This window comes from Salminus brasiliensis, chromosome 4 (assembly GCF_030463535.1).
Source record: "Salminus brasiliensis chromosome 4, fSalBra1.hap2, whole genome shotgun sequence".
Lineage (NCBI taxonomy): Eukaryota > Metazoa > Chordata > Actinopteri > Characiformes > Bryconidae > Salminus > Salminus brasiliensis.
The window spans coordinates 28,262,045-28,283,381 of record NC_132881.1 but is presented as its reverse complement, the minus strand read 5'-3'; the positions used below and the strand labels follow the sequence as shown (position 1 = coordinate 28,283,381).

Genomic DNA, 21,337 nt, shown 5'->3' with positions numbered 1-21,337 from the left:
TGTGTTAAGTATACTTTTAGGTATTTGCCCACGCAAGACAACAAGCTAACAAGCTTTATTAACCCAATCATAGTAAAAGTTAAATTAAACAAAAAATCCAAAACTAAAGGGCAACTTAAAGTTAAACAACTTGAGACTGTTTACACCTAATATTAACCTGGTATTAACATTAACATCCAGCTCAGACTGTGTTATAAATAATCAAATAGAAATATCAATCAGAAATATAAATCAACAGGTTAGTCGATTACTCACATTCCCACCAAATCACTAAAGCATGCAGAGATCCTGAATATCGACTTGCTTAGACTTCAAGTACTCACCACTCCAGACCAAAGATGCCATAGAGCACAGTGTCCTGAACCCTGAGACCTTCCAGCACGAACACACTTCGCAACACATTGAAGTGGAACTCATAGTCTGGCAGAGAACACACCAGCCGGGCCTTCAGGAAGGACGTCCACTTCTTCTGTAGGGTCAGGAGACCCCCTCTGTCACTCTACAAGAGGGGAGACAGTTTTGCTGAACCAAAACATAAAGTAAACAACTGAAAAACTATGTTTTATTCATTCTTAATGATTAAAGATTCAAAGATTTGAATCTTGCTCCATAAAAATAAATTTTTGTAAATCTTGTACACAACTTAGACTGCAGTCTTTTTTATATGCTATCTTCTCATTTTGCAGTGATCTGCAGGCTTGTTGAGGCTTGCGGTGTTGGTAATGAGTTTTTCAAGCCTCAGGTTTATAAGACACACATGAGACTGCGCTTCCACAACAGGAAAGCCTGTAAATTGGTTAATAAAGGCTCAATGCTGCTATTACTCAGGGCTAAGAAAATCAGCAGTAAATTCTATTAGTGAAAACTGAGACTGGCAAATGCACAGCACAGTTAAGTCTGACTTTTTCCTTCTTTATACATGGATCACTTGCTTGCTCTTGGCAGTGGTACTTTATTCTGCTGTCAGTGTGATGGTGGGAAACGGGAGCAGGTCGGATTGGATTGGGTGTTTTTTTTCCCAAGTGAAGAAATTGTACATCCTGTCAGGTGGATCGAGCAAATTTAATTTACACGCTGTCTCCCAGAAGAGAATAACTCTTATTGGACCCTACACCAAATGCCTCGGCATGCATTTTTCTCCAATTTGGAGCCTCCCCAGGGCCAGTATGTTGTAACAGGCCTAGCGCAGTGGGCTGCACTGACATATACCACAAAAACAGGCAGAACATCCTCTACTGTAAACTAGTGAAAAGGAGAAGATACACATAATCTGCTGTAATAACCGGGACCGGGTGTCCTGAAAGCATCTCAGCACAAAAATGATCCTTAAATAATATTTTAGAGCATCACACTAAACACACTCTCTACTGGTAGATATACTATAAATACTAAGTTTCTTTAGGTCCCAGTAAAAGGACCCAGATGAACTCTGGAATGTCCTTAAATGCCCTGAATTTACAATGTTACAAGTTAAATGTGTGTAAATATGGATGGAAGTAAAATATGTGAAGTGTGTCTTAACAGACATTCTAAGTGATACAGGAAATACATCCAGAGGGGTTGGAAAGGTGATATCAAGGACACCATTTTAAATGTTTAAATTGTTTTTGCCTTATTAAAGAGTGATTCATATACAAAGATTAGTCATAACATTATCACCACCTACCTAATATTAAATAGGTCTGCCTTGTGCACAACAGATCATATCATTTAAAGCATCGACTCCACAAGACTTCTGAATGTGTCCAGTGGTGTCTGGCACCAAGACATGATAAGAGTAAATCCCTCAACTCCTGTTAGTTGTGAGGTGGGGACTTCATGGATCGCATCAGTGAGTCGTAAGGGGCCCATGACCCTGTTGTTGGTTCACCGGTTGTCCTGTTTTGGACCACTTTTGGTCCAATATGACATGTCCACCAGTTTTGAGATCATAGTCTCAATTAGTTTTTTTTTTTCAAAGTAGCACTATGCTTGACTGTTTTTCCTGCTTTTAACACATTACCTTCAAAAACTGACTGCTCACTTTCTGCCTAATATATCCCACTCCTTCACAGATGCCACTGTAGATGAAGATAATCAACGTTTTTCAGTCAAAGAACCTTTTTCAGTACTATAGAACCATCTTCCTCTAGGTATGCATCAAAAAGTATTTATTCCCACACATGTGGGAATATTTGATAGAGAATGTGCCTGCAGTTGCAGACTCAAACTGTAAAAGTAAACATTTAAATATAGTAAAATAATAATGCAAATACATTCTATTAAAGAATTAATAAACTGAAGAGTATAAAAGAAACAAATAACAGAGACTGCATAATCCAGCATGAAAACATATTCAAATGACTTATTTTTCACTTTTCTGGGGCATCTTTATGGAGATGAACTGTGACTTAAGATTAATTTGAGTCGGTAGTAAGCCTGAGTGAGTCTGTGTTTGCAGTGTGTTTCACTGCTAGCATGCAGATAATGAAGGATAATCTCCTCATTAGAGTGACCCTGCTGCGTGAACTGACACATAGAGAGCACAATCCACCCACAGTGTGCTCAGAGCGCTACTGTAATTGCAGACAAGCGTCTTTTACATTCAAGTATCATTGCAAAAAACAAGCCATCACATACCTAATTCTAGATAACCCAGCAATGCCAGTTACCTTACTTTACTAGTTTTGTGTCATTTAGCAATTCCCACACTAATCATGTTAATGGGTCTTCTTCTTCGGTGAGGTCCAAAAAACAGTTTTAGACAGCTGGATGCAACAGATGTGCTCATTGTAAAGTCTGGCTTATTGAAAGTCCAAAATTCTCTGCTGTTCCATAAGAGGGGCTTAGATCAAAGCAAATGTAAAATAAAAAAGGAAGCCCCATACTAGGATACAGTACAGTTTCTCTAACAGTTCTCTGCAAACTGGAATATACAGTAGTGTATAATTACTTTACATTTATCACTACTTGATAAGAAAGATTATCATTAGCATCATTATCAGTGGTGGACGGTAATTAAGTGCATTTACTGCAATACTGTACTTAAAGCAGCATTATGCAAGAACTGGCATTTCTTGCTCCAGGGTTCCTCCTGCAGTCAAGAAATGGAACTTGTGCTTTGAGCACCCTCTAAAGGACACATGCATTTCTGGACAGCCACAAAAAATGAAAGAAGCATGTGTGGATTTTACACAAATGTGACTTAGCAACTATACTCAGTGTAGTTGTACTCAGAGTATTATCCTGCCCACTTTACCAAAGTTACATAGGGCAGTTAGCAGTTACTTAGTCGAGCCCTTAGTAGCAAGAATAGAGGTGCTATTCTCCGTTTTGCATTCCAGTGGAGCATCGCAGTGATTCTGAAAGTTATTTTAAGGCAAAAATGCTACATAATGTTGCTTTAAGTACTTTTTTTTCAAGTATTTTCACTTTATCTCTACTTTATATTTGTATTCTAAGTATATATTTTTTTAACCCTTACTCTGGAGTAAATATCCTATTCTACACTCCTATACTTATTGCATGAATGTGTCCTTACTCATGAAGTAAAAACTGAACTATTTAAGGCCCCCGCCCTACAAAAGGCCCACAATTTGCTATAATACATAACCGCAACCCTAAGTAGAACTTAGTCGAAAAGAAGGTGATGATGATGATTAACTTACAGTTCACTAAGATATGTGCTATTTAGCTGTTTTAGCAAGCAAAGGACCTGTCAAAGACTGTCTTCTGTTTCATAATTACATTGCAAGGCAGTCCAAATGGGAATTTGATCAACTGGAGCTCCAGTAACCATCATCCTGTGATCAGTTTGTGGAGAATATAAAGTAGGAGGCACTGCTTAGGGACCCAGTGAAATGAAAAGCAGGCTACATCTGCTACTGGTGTTAGAGGAGTCAATTTCCGGCCAAAGGGAGAGACAGTTCAGAGCTGTCTGATAGGAGTTGTAGTTGGGTGTGCACTCGTCACTGTCATTGCATTAAATAAGCAACCAGCTGCATCCTGACCTTGGAGACTGTGCCAAATTCCTAATGGAAACCATGGCAGAGCATCCTGCTCAAGTAAACCGAAGGAGTCTACACTCTAATAGGCTTTGACTGGCTGAGTAGGGTGTACCATACAGCACCTGACGAGAGCTGGAGCACCAGTGAGAGAGGCAATGAATGAATTCTTTAATAAATAAATAAATAAACTGAGTGACAGCAGGGAGCCTGTAGTTAACTGAGGCTCCTGCTTTGATCGGAGTGTAAAGGTAGACCACGAGGTTGGAAGGGAAGAGAGTGCAGTGTCTGGGGAACAGAGCTGCCTGTAAAAGAGATGCTTGGCAATGGAAAACCCTATTAGGGACCTTGTAGAAATACACACTTCAAATAAACAGCATTCTGAGGAAAAAGTCCTCTCTCAGCTGAGAAAACACACACACACACACACACACACACACACACACACACACACACACACACACACACACATATCTGGCCTTTTCTTTCACAGTGGAATGTATGTGTGTACATGTTTATTTTTGTATATTTATGGGGCAAAAATGAAAATGAAAAACAGGAAAACAGTAAAAAACACAGACACAGCCTACTGTGTGAGAAATGACAAGACAGCCCTGGCTTTGTAAAATGCCTTTTACACAAGCTACAGATTTTACTGCAAAAGCATTTTTCTTTGTTATTATTAAATTATTATTACAGTTAAGGGGAAGGGGAAAAACATGTCTATCTGAATCAATTTACTGTATAAAGGGCATTCATATTAAAGCAAACCAATCATACTGTGCTTTTCACTAAACCTCAAACCCAAATACCAACATTCCAATTACAGCTATAATATTCAAGAGTGCTGTTGAAGTATTGAAAATGTAACTTGTTTCTGACTATTGCTTTATTATGATTACAATGATTATTGATCATTTTTAATACACAGAACATTTTGCCTGCTTTATAAACTATGATATATAAATATATTATATAAATTCAAAATAATATCAATATGTAACATAAATGTGTCAAAGAATGCATTTTTGATGCAGTAGTTTTAATGATAATAATAAATATGTGACTTTGGTTGGGGTGAAAATGTGTTTGAGGTTATATTAACCTATTTAACATACCAAGCTATTGTGACAATATTATGTACATATTATAATATATTACAATGCATGACATAGTACAACTCTGACTGTTGTACTATGCCAATATGACATTCTATGGTACCTCTAAGCGATACTTAGGTACACTTAAAAGTATGTACTTTTTAATTTAACTTACAAAGTTAAAGTTAAAGTCAAAATTAAAGTACAAATGTAAGCAGAAGCCTTCAGAGGACTGAAGCACAGGATTACTATACTTTGTCCACCCCTGCATGTAGGTACACACAGTAATCATAATACATAGGGGACATATCTCTGAACCCATATCCTGACATAGGATGTATAGGATGTATAAAGGTATAAAGTATAAAGTCTCTGTGTGGGTGTAAGTGAGAACACAATTTACAGCCCAGAGTGAAAATGGATGCGCTTCGCACAGCAACCTGAAAATGGATATGAGCATCTGACTTGAATTCTGGTAACCATGCACAGAGAGCATGTGCAGCATTACATCACCAAATCATTATCCTTCCAATTATGTGAAGGCATGTTCCAAGATAAACTAGTGCAGGACCTTTACTTCACCAGTGCTTGAGCAAATGAACCACTATATCTTGCAAACATTTGTCATGGGAAGGAATGGGGGTTGCAGGTTAAGAACGTGTGCTGAGCGCATGAGGGAATTTGTTTCATACCTTACACACACGGGCCACCCGTGCCACCCTGCTATGGCTGAAGTACGGGCTGTGCTCCTGACTCTTCTCCGTATAGAAGAAATAGATCTTATCATCGTCTCCCACAGAGCTGTTCACACTCTCTTTCACCAGAGCAGAGCCCACAAAATCAGCTTCTGCACGAGACCAGACAACACGCTGTTAATAAACAGGGCATTCAGAGTGAAGACAAAGGCTTCTGCCCATGCTGGGCCATTGAGGAAGCCAAAACTCTGGAAAACACCACTGTGCAAATTCAGGTGAGACGTTCCATGGTTTCATTTCTTAACCATGCTGCAGTTAAGCGTTTGAAGTAAACAGTAAATCATGCAGACAGTAAGTATGGAAAGCTGTTAAACTGGAGACCAGTGATATGGTAGATGTCTATAAATACACAGGCTGTAGCTGTACTGCAGATATATATATTCCATATGTGATGATGCACTCACCGTAAAGCCAGCGAGTTGGGGCCTCCTCCGTCCTCAGCATGGGGTTTGGCGAGTTCCGGCGAATGTCTGGAGAGCTCCAGAACTCATACTGAGATGCTGTGTACATTTGCCCATCTGAAAGGAGGAACAGATCCAAAATTGTACGAAGGGCTTTATGATGAAGTGTGAACAACTGTTGTCACAATTTCTCGATTACCCATGACAACTAAAAATATTTGTCAAAATTTACCTTTGAGATGAATTAATAAGGATTGGCTGGTAACTTGTGTTATAATGCATTACATTAGATTGGCCAGTCTCTCTTACAGTAAGAAACAGTGCCTGAAGGACCATGCATTGTTTCCCACATAGTGTCGAATAACAATTTAAAATGTTCTTCTTTTGTCAAATTGTCTAAAGTAAAATGAGAACCATAAAAAATAACTGATGTATTGTTATCATATGATAATGACAGCCCTAGACTCTATAACCCTATGATAGTGACAGTGATATCCTAAGTATAGACATATATATATATATATATATATATATATATATATATATATATATATATATATATACATACACATATATACTTATATAGTCTATACTTATATAGTCTTATACATTCTTACAAACAATAAGATAATGGTATAGTGGTCATCATAGCCTAACATAGATGATAGTAATAGTCATAGTACAGATCATTTAGATAGCGATATCCTTATTTTAGACAATTTGATAATAGTATAGTGGTTATGATAGCCTCAGTATAGACAATATAATAGTGGAACAGTGGTAATGAACAGTGTACGTGATTTGACAGTGATAGTGAAAGTAGGTAGGTAGTAGGTAGTAGCTCTAGTATAGATGACATGAAAGTGATGGCTCTCATACAGAACATATGATAGTGGTAGTGATAGACCTTATATATAATGTAGACCTGTATAGACAATATGACAGGAACAGCCCTAGTGTAGAACATATGATTGTGACAGTCCTTTTATAAACAATAGGATAGTGGTAGTCTAAATAAACCACTAAAAATTGTCTAGGGCTATCACTATCACATAGTCAAAAGTTATCACCACCATATAGTCTAGAGGTATCACTAATGCTATCACATAGTCTATACTAGGGTCATTACTATCACCATCACATCAGCTATGTTATGTAATGTAATGTATACTCATACAGCATACTAGAGCTATCACTATCATATAGTCTATTGTAGGGCTATGATAGTACTAGTGATAAAACTATTACAGTCTATATGATCATGGTAGTGATAGACCTCATACAGACTACATGGTAATGGTAACAATAGTGCTGGTATAGATTAGTAATAAGTCCTTGGTCTTGAAAGTGATAGCTCTAGATGATTTGATAGTGATAGCCCTAGTAAAGACTACAGTATATGATAGGCCCTAGTACCAACTAAGATCAAGACAAAATGAATTTGGCTTATTCCTCTTATTATTTGGCTGAAGTGACATGTGCTGACTGATGGCTTACCAATAAGCAGGCCAGTGTAGCCTTTAGCAGGGTCATACGGGCATCTTTCCCGACCCTCTTCAAAAACAGAAGAAATCTTAAACTCTCGATCATCCTGAAAAGGCACAAGAGAGCGACATCAAAAACCACCGCTGACAGCCTAACTAGCAAAGATAAAACACAGCTCAGAGGAAATGACAGTTCAAGGAGCAAACAAAAATGACATCTTTTATTATAACTCCTACTGATACTGCGATTACTTACAATATATGCACAGAGTGGGCTGAACGCATGAGTCCCACATGTGTATAAGTGGGTGGTGTTGAATCTCTGCAGGAAGCGGATGTGATTGAAACACTCTGTCTGTAAAAGGAATAAAAATGTGTCAGTAAAGTGGAGAGGCATGTGGAAAGGTACTGTCAGAGGAGCAAATATGAAGATCTTGACCTTGTTATCTTTCCCTTTGTTAAAGCAGAGCTGCTTCTGGTCTTCTGGCGCCTCCCAGTCGATCTGCACAAGTAAAAGATTGGCAACATTCTTTAAATGCTATGTTGTATAAAGACATCCTGAACAATATTTTTCTTCCTTCTAGGGAAAGATCTTGTGATCAGAAATCTCAGAAAATCTAATCAATCTATTTTTCCACTGTACATTCCGTGGTCTTGTGTGACTTATTCAAGTGATTTCAGAGAAAAGACTTGTGAAGGACACTGAAGAGTGTGTGTTGTCCAGGCCAGTTGAATGGTACTCACAGTGTGACTGGAGCTGGAGATATTAGCAGCCTGCAGGGCGAACAGAGCCTCTCTGGCTCCAACATATAGCACTCCAGCCTCGTCCTCCAGCAGCAGTGTACTGTAGTTCAGAGCAGAACCACTGAAGCGCCTGCACCCCCACAGCCCTGACACACAAACATGAAATGCAACAGAGGTCACACTATGGTCTCAGAATACCGAAAGTCTAATAGGGCCTTATAGAGTGTTGTTGATCATTGTCTATATTGAGAGGAAGAGCAGATTTTGTATAATAAGATTTCTTTTTCCATTTTTTGAGATTGTCTTTTAAACAAAACAGTAGTATATAAACATGCTGCTTAAATTTCATAACATAACATTTACTTCCTAATATATTGTCCATATACACGGTCAAACCTACCTAATTGTGGTATGACTAATTGGCTCGGACAACTCTCGCAAGACATTGTGGCGTGGGCTTTATCAGGTTACAGAAGGTGTTCATTATAGAGGTTAACTGGTCCATAGTGGAGTGTAGATCTGTACCACTCACTGGAGACGGCGTTCCCTTCTGGCATCAATGGTATGTATGGTACCACTGTTATGCTGAGGCGAGGCACTCACAAGTTAGTGGTTTCCTTTTGGGCATCAGTCAAACCATGTTGTTTTTCCATGATGATTGTTTTGCACTCTGCAACAACTGACTGGTGTGTCGTAATATTCTGGTATGACTGTGACAGGGGGTCATCTTGGAAACCGCTAACTTTGTAGGATGCTCTAGGGCCGCCATAGTAAAGGTGTAATACAGTTCATCTCACTAGTGTCATCTGGCTATTCCCACTATTCACTACATACTATTCTGATATGACTGTGTATAGTAATTAAGCAGCAAAAACAGTCCGCTTTGAATAAACTGGTTTGGCAGTGTCACAAAAACCAACACACATAGATCCATCTTCTCAGACTACCATTGTCTTGACCACCCATGCTGGTCAGTTAATCAAAACAGAGGTCATTAACATATATCAGTTCTACACAGTAACCACAAAAAGCTTTTTTAAGGGACAGGGAGAGATTAGAGGATGATCATATAAACATTATTAAAAATAAATATTTTGGCACATAAGACCAAACATACCATCAGTAACATAACATCAAGAAAAAAATTAAACAGAACAAATTAAAAATCTGAAGTATCTAAACGGTTTAAGGGCTGATATCACAACAAGAGGGGGGTATGAATATGAAAAAACATGAACATGTATAAACTGTCGCTGTCGTGCTGTTTTTCACTTGTTGATGTAATTTAATTAAATCAAATAAATTAAATAAAAAGTTGTTCTTTACATTGGATCAAACTTGTGGCTAAAACTAATGATAAATGGACTGAAAGAAATCCTCCAAAAATACCTAATCTTTTTACATTGACTTCCATTGAGTTAAGAAGTTTTCTTTCTTTTTGGAGAAACAAGGTTTATATTTTACAGCAGCGAGTTGTCTAGTTTAAAGTAGTATTTCATGGTGGCTGTATTCCCATTTTTTCCAGTCACGATTTAACACAATATGCTTGACTTTTATTTGCGCAGTGATTACATCAGTGACAATCAACACAGCTTGTTTAAAGAGCTATTTAAATGATACTATGCGAAACTAAACAGAGTATCAGTTCCTTAAGCGTAGGAGGGGCCCTTTCAACACAAGGTGTACATAACACAATTACACAGACGGCACCCTGCTTCCTTGTTTGCTTTACAGAAATCCCTCCCATTGGTGGTGGCATGTTTATATCGCTGCGCTTTTCCGTTGAAACTGTAAAAGCAAAGCAACACTGACAACACAAAGCCAGGACACACATCCTACTCATCCAGCCTCTCCTGCGTGGGTGTATCTGGCAAGAACTGCTTTAGGTGAAGTAAGGGGACAGATTGTGCACTGCATCCAGATTTGGCAATGTATTAACTGCATTCAATCAACAGGAGCGAGAAAGATGTCAAACACAGCTGGGGAGTGACAGAGGGGAGTCAGCTTCAGAAAGAGAGAGGGAGAGGAAGTATAAATAAGATACACTGTACCTCCCTGCTGACACATGTTTCTCTTTTATACATGCGTCACACCACACAAACACAAACACACTGTCATATACAGTGTCTCCTTAGAGCCTGTCATAAATTGTAATATTCATATGTAATGAATAAAATGTCCAATTATCAGAATTAGTCATAAACAACATTTACAAGAACATTTAATTAAATCTCTTTATATCTAAAATAATAATAAAAAAAAATTATAAATGGCTGTGCCCCAGAAAAGTAGTTATTTAGCTATGCCCCTTAATTACATTAGTTTAGTTGAATAATGAAAGTTTGGTACCTGAATTTGACATACTGTGGAAGTGAGCCGTTGCCAAGCTAGGCTAAAAGCTAACCCCCTAACTGATTGGCTGTAATCTCTTCAGCTAGCTTACAAAGTGAACACAAAGAGGACAGCAACTCAATCCGGCAAGACTTGGGAGTGACTACAAAATATACAATGTTCTTGTTACAGTGTTAAAAACAAAGCTATGCTATGGTATTCTAAGCTACATGACTCTTGTGAGGCGCCACGGCAATGTATACTATTGAGTTACTTTCTGAGGCAAAATAACAGGGTCACATCAAATCACAACTTGCAAATGATCTATGTAATCATTCAACTTCCTGAACTCACTAATGTTTTTGACACTGAATGCTATCAATTCCTGACAACAACGCTCCAAAATCTAGCAGAAAGTCTTGTCTGAACAGTGGAGACAGTTAATCCAACAAAAGAAGGATAAACTCTTTTAAATGCCTTGCTTTTGGAGAAACAATGAATAAACAGGTGTCCCTGTACTTTTGTCCATATAGTGTATATTTTGACTGACTGACACACAGTCACAGGTGCTGACTTGTTAAAAAAAACGTCCCAGGCAGACCTACTGAACAAACTGTCCTGAAATCCTCAGGAATGTTGTAAAAAGTATACATCTAGTATATCAAGTTCTTACTTCAAAATGTACAGAAAAAAATCAGTTCTCCTTAAGTCTCCTTAACTTAATTTACTGAAAAAAAAAAAAAAAATTAACATGGCCTATAGCTATAGCTATAGCTGGCCTAAAAAGCCAAGAGTGGACCAGCCCCTAGGTACTTGATGGCAATGGTCAAAAGCCTGTAGTAGTCAGTATCAAGAGCCCGTTTGAGCTTCAAGTATGGCTCGGCTTGACCCACCATCCCTTAAGATCCACGGAATACTGTCCTGGCACCGAAGTGGTGGATCAAACGTCCAATGGGTGTCCGAACATCAGAGTCGCTGTCTCACCTCACCAAGAGTACTTGTGCAAAGTGTATGCATGTTGAGTATTCTGGTCACCATCTTTTGTATTTAGCTTAGAGGTATCTTATGGATTTGAGTCTATAAAAACTAGCTAAGGATATTTCTTGATTAAAAAGTGAAGCTCTTTGTAAGTCACTCTGCTAAATGCCTTAAATGCAACATGCACTAAATGTTGATACAAATTCTTTATTTGCTTCTTTAATTTGGCATGACATAACTTGTTTGTGTGAAATCTATGCACACACTTAAAGAACATTCAGCAAACGTTGTTCAGTGCAGGCCTTCACTTTACTGCTCAATCAAACTGCATTCTTCAGTGAGGTGCTGCACACGTGTGCACATTGTTGTGTCAGAAGATAACTTTCTACTGAAAACTGAAAAAATACTAAACCCCTTGTAAAGTATTCAGAACTTACAGAGCTCTTCTTAGCAGATAACACCTGTCCTTATACATATCTGGCTTTTGAGTTCCCCCCTAGCGTGCAATCACACACATACATACAAACACATGCACCCACGCACATGCACAAACACAGCCGTACATACACAGATAAAGCAGCACTCACCATGCCAGCAAAAACGCCTCAATATGTGAGTCAGCTGCACAACCTCCAACATGCCACAGAATACAAAGTTCACCTCTGTGCTCAATTAGTCACAGTCTTAGTCTCAATTAGTCATCAGATCGTTTTAATGGCCAAGCAGTTTGGAGAACGTGAGATAAAACCCTGCTTTAGTAAAATCTCAAGAAGTAGCAACTAACTACTAGTTAAAAGGGAATTAGTGACACACACTCCTTATCCCTGGCTTTTTTCCCCAAGAGTCGCTTCCCAGAGCAACCTACACAGACCTCTTCTGCTCATTGGCTTCAGGTAAACCAGGGTCAAGGTGAAGGTGGCCATGATTACCAGAAGGTTAAAAAGCTGAACTGTGTCCTGAACACCTGCCTGTAATGACAGGACTCACACACTGCACACAGATCTGCCAACTAAATTAACACTGCTGTGACCGCCATCCTGCAAGGGACAGTGTGAGAAAAGCAACACTGGTTTGATTTGCAGTTCAGAGTCTTAAAGCAGGGATCATCAATCCTGATCTTGGAAGGTCCAGCACAGCACAACTACCACCAATCTGTGTCACAACTCCCTGTTGTGAAAAAACAGAATATTTTTATATATAGTACTGGGACATCTGCAAGTGCAACACAATACAAGTGCAGACAGACAACACAACACAATAAGTATTACCCCATTATTAATATTATATATATATATATATATATATATATATATATATATATATATATATATATATATATATATAAAAATTAATATTACCCCTAATATTACCCCTTATTATATTATATGGTGTTTGGGCATTTGGGTTGGGTTGAATACATGTTTACTAATCCGAGCATCATGAAAAATACATTTTATGTCTTTAAGCCAAATCACAAATTGAGATTTCTGTAAGATTTGTTCTGTAGAAAATTCAGGAAGCCTGTTCTTGTAATGCTGTAAAATCGTGTCACAAAAACATTCACAACAATCCATTCATCACATTTTTACACATTGTCAGCTGATGTGTAGAAAAACAGAAATCTTGGACACTACTCACAAACTCTCGACTAATTGTGTTCAATTCTTAACAAAAACTCATTACAAATGAATCTAATTATATTAGTTTCATTCCAAATTATTCATAAAAGGGTCTAATTTGGGTTGATAAAACCCAACAGAAGGTTGGGATTAGGAGAGTTAGGGACTTCTAAGGGCCTGTGACTGGCAGGGGCCCTAAACATGTTTTAATTGAGTATTTAGGCAGAATTGTTACAGTTGTGGGGTCCAGTATAATTTCTTTACATGGGGCCCAAAATCCCTACCAGCGTCTCAGAGAACATGATGTACTGATTGACATCCTGTTCTTACACCTCTATCACACAAGTGCACACACACCCAACACACATGCAAAGCCACCAAACACATGCCCCTAACTACTAAGGATGTGATCATTAGTGTCCTGCACAGGTACGTCACACACAGATTCAACACGATGGTTACATAAACAGTGGTTGAACATCCAAATCAAGGTTATCTAACCAGGCTTTGATTATTACAACTTCAGAGAGGTCAGGGTAGAGCAACCAGCAGGGACAAACACCAGTAAACATGTCATGATGATGTTGAAATGACGAGGTCATCATGGCCATACACTCGAATGGTCAGATCTGTTATGGCGGCACAAGGAGGACCTGCTTAATATTAGGCAGGTGGTAGTAAATGTAATTATATAACAAACCAACAGAATTTAATTCATTATCAAGACAGCAAAACATTTGATTCTAATGGCATCCAGGCAAATGCAGAGTAATATCTACATAAATGGTTCACTAAAAATCTAATTAACACAATGTTAAGGTAGACAAGCTACCAAGACATGTTTACCAAAGTCTAAAGTCTGTATCTTTGATTTAGATAGTGGAGCTGCGAGGCTAATGCAACAGTCTCCTAAGATTTAAAAAAATTAAAATATAATAACACTGTAGAGTGTTCAAAGGGGGGCTAGCTTCAGAGCTGTGGGGTTAATAAGGCAGTTCCTAGCCTCTTGGCTTGCTGCCAATATATAAACCGGGTTACACAGTGTGAGTTTTTCAGTTTCTGGGTTTGAAGGATTATATGACTGAAGCGTAGTCAGTTTAGGTGGTATTGTCAGTTGGAGTAACAATAGTGCAGCTAAAAATACAATGACTGCCCTTCCTGCTTTTAGGCTGGAGTTTTATTCAGCCATTGTGATTCGTCTAAATCAGGTGAGACGGGCGAGACAGACGGCCACACACCTGAAGAAAGATGAGCTAAAAGAAACTCTTCCGATTTCCATCTACAATATCAGAGTTACACCTATGCTGTAAACCACATAGCTCAAATATACACAGGAATAAATGAACATCCACCCAGTGGCTGTAACGCCTGCACAGTGACTACTACTCTCCACAGACCAGTTTCTACAGCAGGTTCAGAAACAAGACGCTAGTTTTAAATAAGGCACTTCTTACCCATCGCTACACACACACACAGCTCACTCAGCCTGACAGCCCTGCCTGTTGAACTGAAAAGCTGCCACTGCTAATTAACTAATCAATAGAAGATCCCAGACATGATTCAGTTTGCCACAGTGGGAGACAGCTGTGAGTGTGTGTGTATGTGTATACATGTGTGTATATATACACTATTTGGACAAAAGTACTGGGACACCTGCTCATTAATGGTTTCTTCCCAAATCAAGAGTATCAAATCAAAGTGCATCCTGCTTTTGTTGGAGTAACTGTCTCAACTGTGCAGGAATGGCTTTTGTAGAAAAATGTCTACATAGTGTTGCCCGTACCCCACCCCTCTTCCGGGGCGCAACACCTTGCGTGTTCGTTTTGTGGAAAGAGTCGCAGACGAGTGGAGTGAAGTTAGTAGGCCATACAATGTAATAAGGTTATAATACGTCTTATGAGTAAATATCATGTAAGTTAGTAAGTGGGTGAGTAATATGCCATGCAAAGTGACTCTATATGTCGCACACCAATACGTGTTACAAGTGGGTATTATGTGGGTTAGAAACAAGCCATACATTGTTAGCTATGTGTGTAAGCCTACATGATATAAGTATCGGATAATCATTTGTATAGATGCATATAAAATACAAGGTTTCACACAATGATTATGTAGTTGTTAATACTAAGTTGAGTAATCATTATTTAAGGATAATTTGTCAACAAACACAAGGTATAATAAACATTTTACTACAACACTTTCTACTAGATTTTGAAGCACTGCTGTGAAGATTTGATTGTATTCAGCAACAAGAGCGTTAGGATGGTTACCACCACACCTCATCCCCAACTCATCCCAAAAGTAATGAATGGAGCAACATCATTCCAGAGAACACAGTTTCAAAAGGCATGGTGCCAATAGGTTCATGTTTATCTGCTCCAAAGCCAAATTCTATTGGCAAAACATTTCCATTTGTAAGGCGAAAACCTTTTAAAAAAAGAGAGGTAACCTACAATGTGAGGACTGGAAAAATGGTCCTGATATTGTAAAGGCATATACAAAGGCTGCAAGTTTAAAATGGTAAAACCATGCATATAATATAGTATAATATCACTATTGTCATGCAAAAACTTGCGTCTCTATTTATGCCAATATTTAAATGTTTTTACGTAATTTCTTAAAGTGTTTTACATTGTATCAAAATGTCATGATGAATGGACATAGACATAGAAATGCTCCAAAACGACTTACAATGAGATCTTTCTACACTGACTTCCATTGAAGGTTCATTTTTCCCTTTTCCTGTAAAGTTGCCATTTTTGAGATACAAGGTTTTTACATGACAGCAACAATATCTAGGATGGGACACATATACAGATCAGCCATAACATTACCCCACATGAATTGACAGGTGAAGTAAAAACATTATCTGATTATCTTCATATACAGTGGCATCTGTCAAAGGTAGCAAGTGAACAGTCTTGGAGGTGATTTGTTAAAAGCAGGAAAACCTAAGCATAAGAACCTGAGCCACTTTCACAAGAACCACATTGCGATGGCTACCCAACTGGGTCAGAACCTCTCCAAAACATCAGGTCATGTACACTAATGTGTCAATGGAGGACCCACCTAACAGCTTACAGGACTTAAAGAATCTGCTGCTAATGTTTTGGTGCAAGATACCACAGGACACCTTCAGAGGTTTTGTTGAGTTCATGCTTTGAATAGTCAGATCTGTTGTGGTGGCACAAGGGGGGCATACTCAGTATAAGGCAGGTGGTGTTAATGACTGATTAGTGCATGGGTCAAATAAAAAGCACGACTGTCCTGACATTTTACAACAGCAAACTTATGTGTATGTGTGTGTGTGTGTGTGTGTGTGGTAAATAAAGAGCAGAATGAAAAACAAAGAGAGTTATTCAAGCAAATTAACAACTGAGACAAAGTCCAAATTTGTCATTTGTAACAATATAAATCAGACAATGAGTGTTTGTGTATGAGAGAGAAAAAAACATAGAGAGAGAGAGCGAGGGATTGCCTCGAGAGTATTTGCTGAGTAAACATGTGTAAAGACCTCATGAGGGCCAGACCATGACCAAGGACACAATGTTCACTCACATTTCCACCAAACATTTTATTTACAGTAATTTAGTGACAGGACCCTAGATGTTTAACAAGGCCAATTATTGCGTTCGTGTGTGTGTGTAGTTTGTATATGTAGCACTGAGACTGTGTTTTTTTCTGTATGCGTTGTTCTCCCATTGGGAAGAGTGACTATCCTCTGAGTGTACTCTGGAATAAATGGCTGCCCACTCACATTTATCTAATGCTGAACCAGCAGCTGGGCTGGTCAGCTTAGCCCGTTTTAACTACGCCTGAATTTACACTGACATTAACAAGCTCCCTCCCACATCTCCACCAAGAAAAGGGGAGTGCTTTAGTACTGCATTCCTGCACACACCTGTGAGGAATAAGCTAAAACACTCCTTCTAACCCTGTAAGTAAATCAGGTCAGGTCAAAATTAGTTAACGTAGTACACTGTTTTACCTCAACTTAGTTTGATCAATCATTTTTTTGTCCTGAATCTCAGTCAACAATGTATATTGGGTTGAACCTCAAAACTGTATTGACTTTGGAATAGTAGGATAATGAGAGATTGGTACATGGAAGTGACATGCCATGTACCTCAAACACTGTTGCCTCCTCATTGAATAGAAATTTTGGCAAAAAAAGAAACAAAGCTGTAAAACAGGCTAATTAAACACCCAGCACACTAGTGAAGGCCTTTCAACAACTAAAGCTGTGTCTGCGGAGGGGTAACTCACACTAAGTGAGTGAGAACTAACCATGCAATGCCGCCAGAGGACATTAAGAAGACAGCAGTATAACAGTATAGTAAAACTTGGAATAATTATGTTCTTGTAACAGTACAAAAGCACAGCTATGCTATAGTATGGTGTGGTGTGGTATGGTATGGTATGGTATGGTATGATATGGTATAGTATGGTATGCTATGTGGCTCCTGTGTAATGAATACAGTGTTTAAGGTGTTATATGATCTACAATAATGCTGATTTTCTTGCTTTTTCTACAAATAACTGGACTGGTAATAAAGTGTGTCTTTTAATGGGTTAAATAGAGCAGAGTGAAGATGACATCCATCCATGGGCGCTTTTCTGTTTTTTGTTTGGACTGAAGCAATTACCCACACTCGGAGAAACCCACAGAGACGGACTTAAATGAGCCATTTCTCTCCAACAAATTCACTTTCATCTCTCAAAAACTCTTTCTTACTTCCCCTGTTGTGCAACCGTACTTTTCTTCTCCTCTCTTAATGCTCTCCTTCATTTTCTGCTCTGTTAAGATCAGTTAAGTCTTATCGACATGTCCAAAGAACAACACTGACAAAGGATTTAGATTAGTCAAATGGCTGAACAAGTGACTGGAGCTTTCCCCACATACACAGTTAACCATAACATTAACACCACCTGCCTAATATTGAGTAGCTGCCCCTTGTGCTACCAGAACAGCAAGGTACAGACTCCACAAGACCTGTGGTATCTGGCACCAAGATTTTAACAGCAGTAAATGTCATATGGGACATTCATGGATCAATGAACCTTAGGTGTCCATGACCCTGTTACTGGTTCACTGGTTGTCCTTTCCTGAACCACTTTTGTTAGGTACTGACCACTGTATCCCGGGAACACCCCAGAAGACCTGCCTGATGTTTTGGAGGTGTTCTGACCCAGTCTCCAAGCCATCACAATTGGTCCTTGTTAAAGGGGCTCAGATACTTATGCTTGCCCATTTTTCCTGCGTTTAACACATTGCCTTCAAGAACTGACTGTTCACTTACTGCTTAATATATACCACACCTACAGATGCCACTGTAGATGAAGATAGTCAGTGTTTTTCACTTTTCACCTACCTTTGTGCTAAAGGTGCTAATATTATGGCTGATCGGCATATGCAAAATAAACAGGATCTGGATTAAGATTTTCTGTAAAGCTGTGTGAGTTTTCGTCGGAGCATTGCTAGGTCTGGTTGCAATTAGTATACCTAGAAAGTACATCTGTATGATAGGTGTTGATTTAACTGCTTGTGTTGTTTGCCCAATTGTACAGTTTGCAATTATGCCACAGTTTTGGGCATCCTGTGAAAACTGGCAGTGGCCTCGCTCCCATATTCGATCCCAATTGCATTGCTAGCGGGCTGGTATATACATTTTGGGGGCATAAATAAAATCTAAGAAAAAAGACCTAATGGCCATCACATTGTACAACAACACAACAAAGACACTTTCTCATTTTGTAGCCTTTTACTGCTCTCCCTCTCTCACTCTTCCTGCTCCTTCCCTCTCCCTCTCTTTCTGAGTGAGCAGAAGTTCAATGTGCTCATTACAGTAATTGATGTCTCTCTTTCCTTGCACAGCTCCTCTTATCTGAGCGCACAGGGCCACTAAATTAAATGATTCAATGTGGAAGGTGGAGAGGGACGGGGCCTGGGCACCTCACTCCCCCCCCATCTGGCGCTGTTAAGAGTTGGACAAGTTGCTAAGTAACTCGCAGAATAGATTTGTCCAAGGTAAAGGCCAGTATGAATAGAGTGAATATGTGCTTGAGGAGGAGGAGGAGGAGGGAAGAAAGATGAAGAAGGGTTAGGGATCATAGGCAGATCCGAGATGAATGATAGTAAGATCAGATTACATGCCCATACTTGCATAGAAACACGCACGTGCACTCACACGCAAAACAGACACACACAAAAAAAAAAACAACACAACGGCTACGTCAGCACTATCGTCACTCACTGCTGAAAACCCATAAACACGCAAAGCTGTCCTCGCTCTGTTACGGCCACTGAATGCTACAAAACCATACAAAGCAGTTCAGCATTTCCCGCCTGCTCAACAGCCTTCTCAACAGCCTGCTCAACCACAAGATTCATAGTTATCATATTGGAAGAGAGATATTTCAGAAATGGACATGCATAAGCCCCTCTCTGCAAGCCTACAGAGTGAGAGCTGTTCTGCGGTGAAGCCTCTGGTTGCGCCTCCACTCTGAGACTCTGCTGTAACACTCCTCCTCTGGCTCAGTGCCCTGCGAGGGTTGAGCACGACAGGCCTTAGGAGAGCAGACCCTGTGCTCTCGCCGCCTGTTTACAAACCAAACATGCGCCTCGGGACTCTTGACATCCTGGCCTCTCCGCGCTTGCATAACTCCGTGCATGAGATAAAAGGCAACTTTGGGTCGGCTCATAACGCCTTTATGCCAGAGCCTCTGCAGCTCTGCACACTGCAGGGCATGTGGAAGAGTGCTGTCAGTGCTGTTAGAATTATTAACGGACATAAACTTAAAGCTTGCAGGATAATCTTCACATATACTGCTTTCCGAGTGAAGGTTCACTGCTTGCTTATAAACTGTGCGTAAGCCCACTCCTCTTCACTTAACCCTGCCAAGCTGCTCCGCTTCATCTGCCTTTTACAGTTCTGCCAAAACTACAGCCTCAGCAGAGCAGGGATATCCAACATAAAGCTACTTTCCTTCAGGGAAAAACAGACTTATTGCAACATTGTCTGGCTTCATGTGTTCAAAGAGTTCTGCACACTGTCTTTCAAAGGAAGCTTAGGAGCAGCTAGCTTTTGCAAAATCTATCTAAAGTATTAGTTAAGAGTTGGGTTAAAGATTTCGTTCTTTGAGATAAAATTCCAAAACAGGGCAAACTATGAAGAAGAGGTATGGAACCGTGGCAGATCTGAGACGAATGATTGTTGGACATGGCTGTGCAAGCATACTTGCATTCAAACACGCACAGGACTGACCTCACTGACCTCACAGCAGTTTGAATCAATTACAGTGAGTGAAATACCAAATTGGGAGAAAAAGGGAGGACATTTGACAAAATACAGTGAATACACATATTTCACAGGTAGTTAAAGACAATAAGTGCAACCACGTTTAGAGTTTACATGTAAAAACAGCCCAAGAAGTTTTGTTTTGGCCTAAAAATGTGCAACTACATTAAATGTCATGTAAATCATAATATAAGCCATTGCAATTCTGTCCAAAATTAGTTCAGTTAATATGTCCCTATTCAGATCAGTTCATAAATATGAGTGCTGTTAGAGGTAATGTCTTAATAATGCATTTATTATTATAATAACACTAGTACTGCATGTGGTTGGCTTGAGTTGCCCACCACTACCCTATGTAGTGGACTATGTAAGCCATGGAATAACTGCTTCTACACTCAAAAGACTGAATTACATGTCAACACAAAAAGCTATTTATATTTTTATATCCCATCATAGGTTACACAACTTCCTGTTTAATTTATAGTGCACTAAGTGGGTGTAAAACTGGTTTCATAACTGTACTTGGGAGTAGGGGCCCATTTGAGATTTAGCCTGTGACTGTAGCCTTCTCGCTCAAATACGGCTTTTAAATGCTTATAAAAATCCTCGGAGGCTTCCTTGATAAAAGCAAAGTTGTTTCCAGC

General features: G+C 39.2%; 1 protein-coding gene across 2 annotated transcripts in view; it reads right to left on the bottom strand.

Annotated features, from left to right (window-relative positions):
• The window catches only part of sema4ga (sema domain, immunoglobulin domain (Ig), transmembrane domain (TM) and short cytoplasmic domain, (semaphorin) 4Ga), a 48,851-nt gene that overhangs the window by 16,487 nt on the left and 11,027 nt on the right, over positions 1–21,337 (bottom strand). For both annotated transcript variants that reach the window (XR_011979637.1, XM_072677857.1), the window contains exons 3-9: positions 8,468–8,613; positions 8,163–8,225; positions 7,980–8,078; positions 7,737–7,830; positions 6,243–6,356; positions 5,776–5,930; positions 324–499 (exon numbers count right to left, since the gene is read on the bottom strand). Coding sequence is in view for 1 of the 2 variants with exons in the window: in XM_072677857.1 (XP_072533958.1) it covers positions 324–499; positions 5,776–5,930; positions 6,243–6,356; positions 7,737–7,830; positions 7,980–8,078; positions 8,163–8,225; positions 8,468–8,613 (847 nt within the window). In the remaining variant the exon portion in view is untranslated. The remainder of the gene's footprint in view (positions 1–323; positions 500–5,775; positions 5,931–6,242; positions 6,357–7,736; positions 7,831–7,979; positions 8,079–8,162; positions 8,226–8,467; positions 8,614–21,337) is intronic.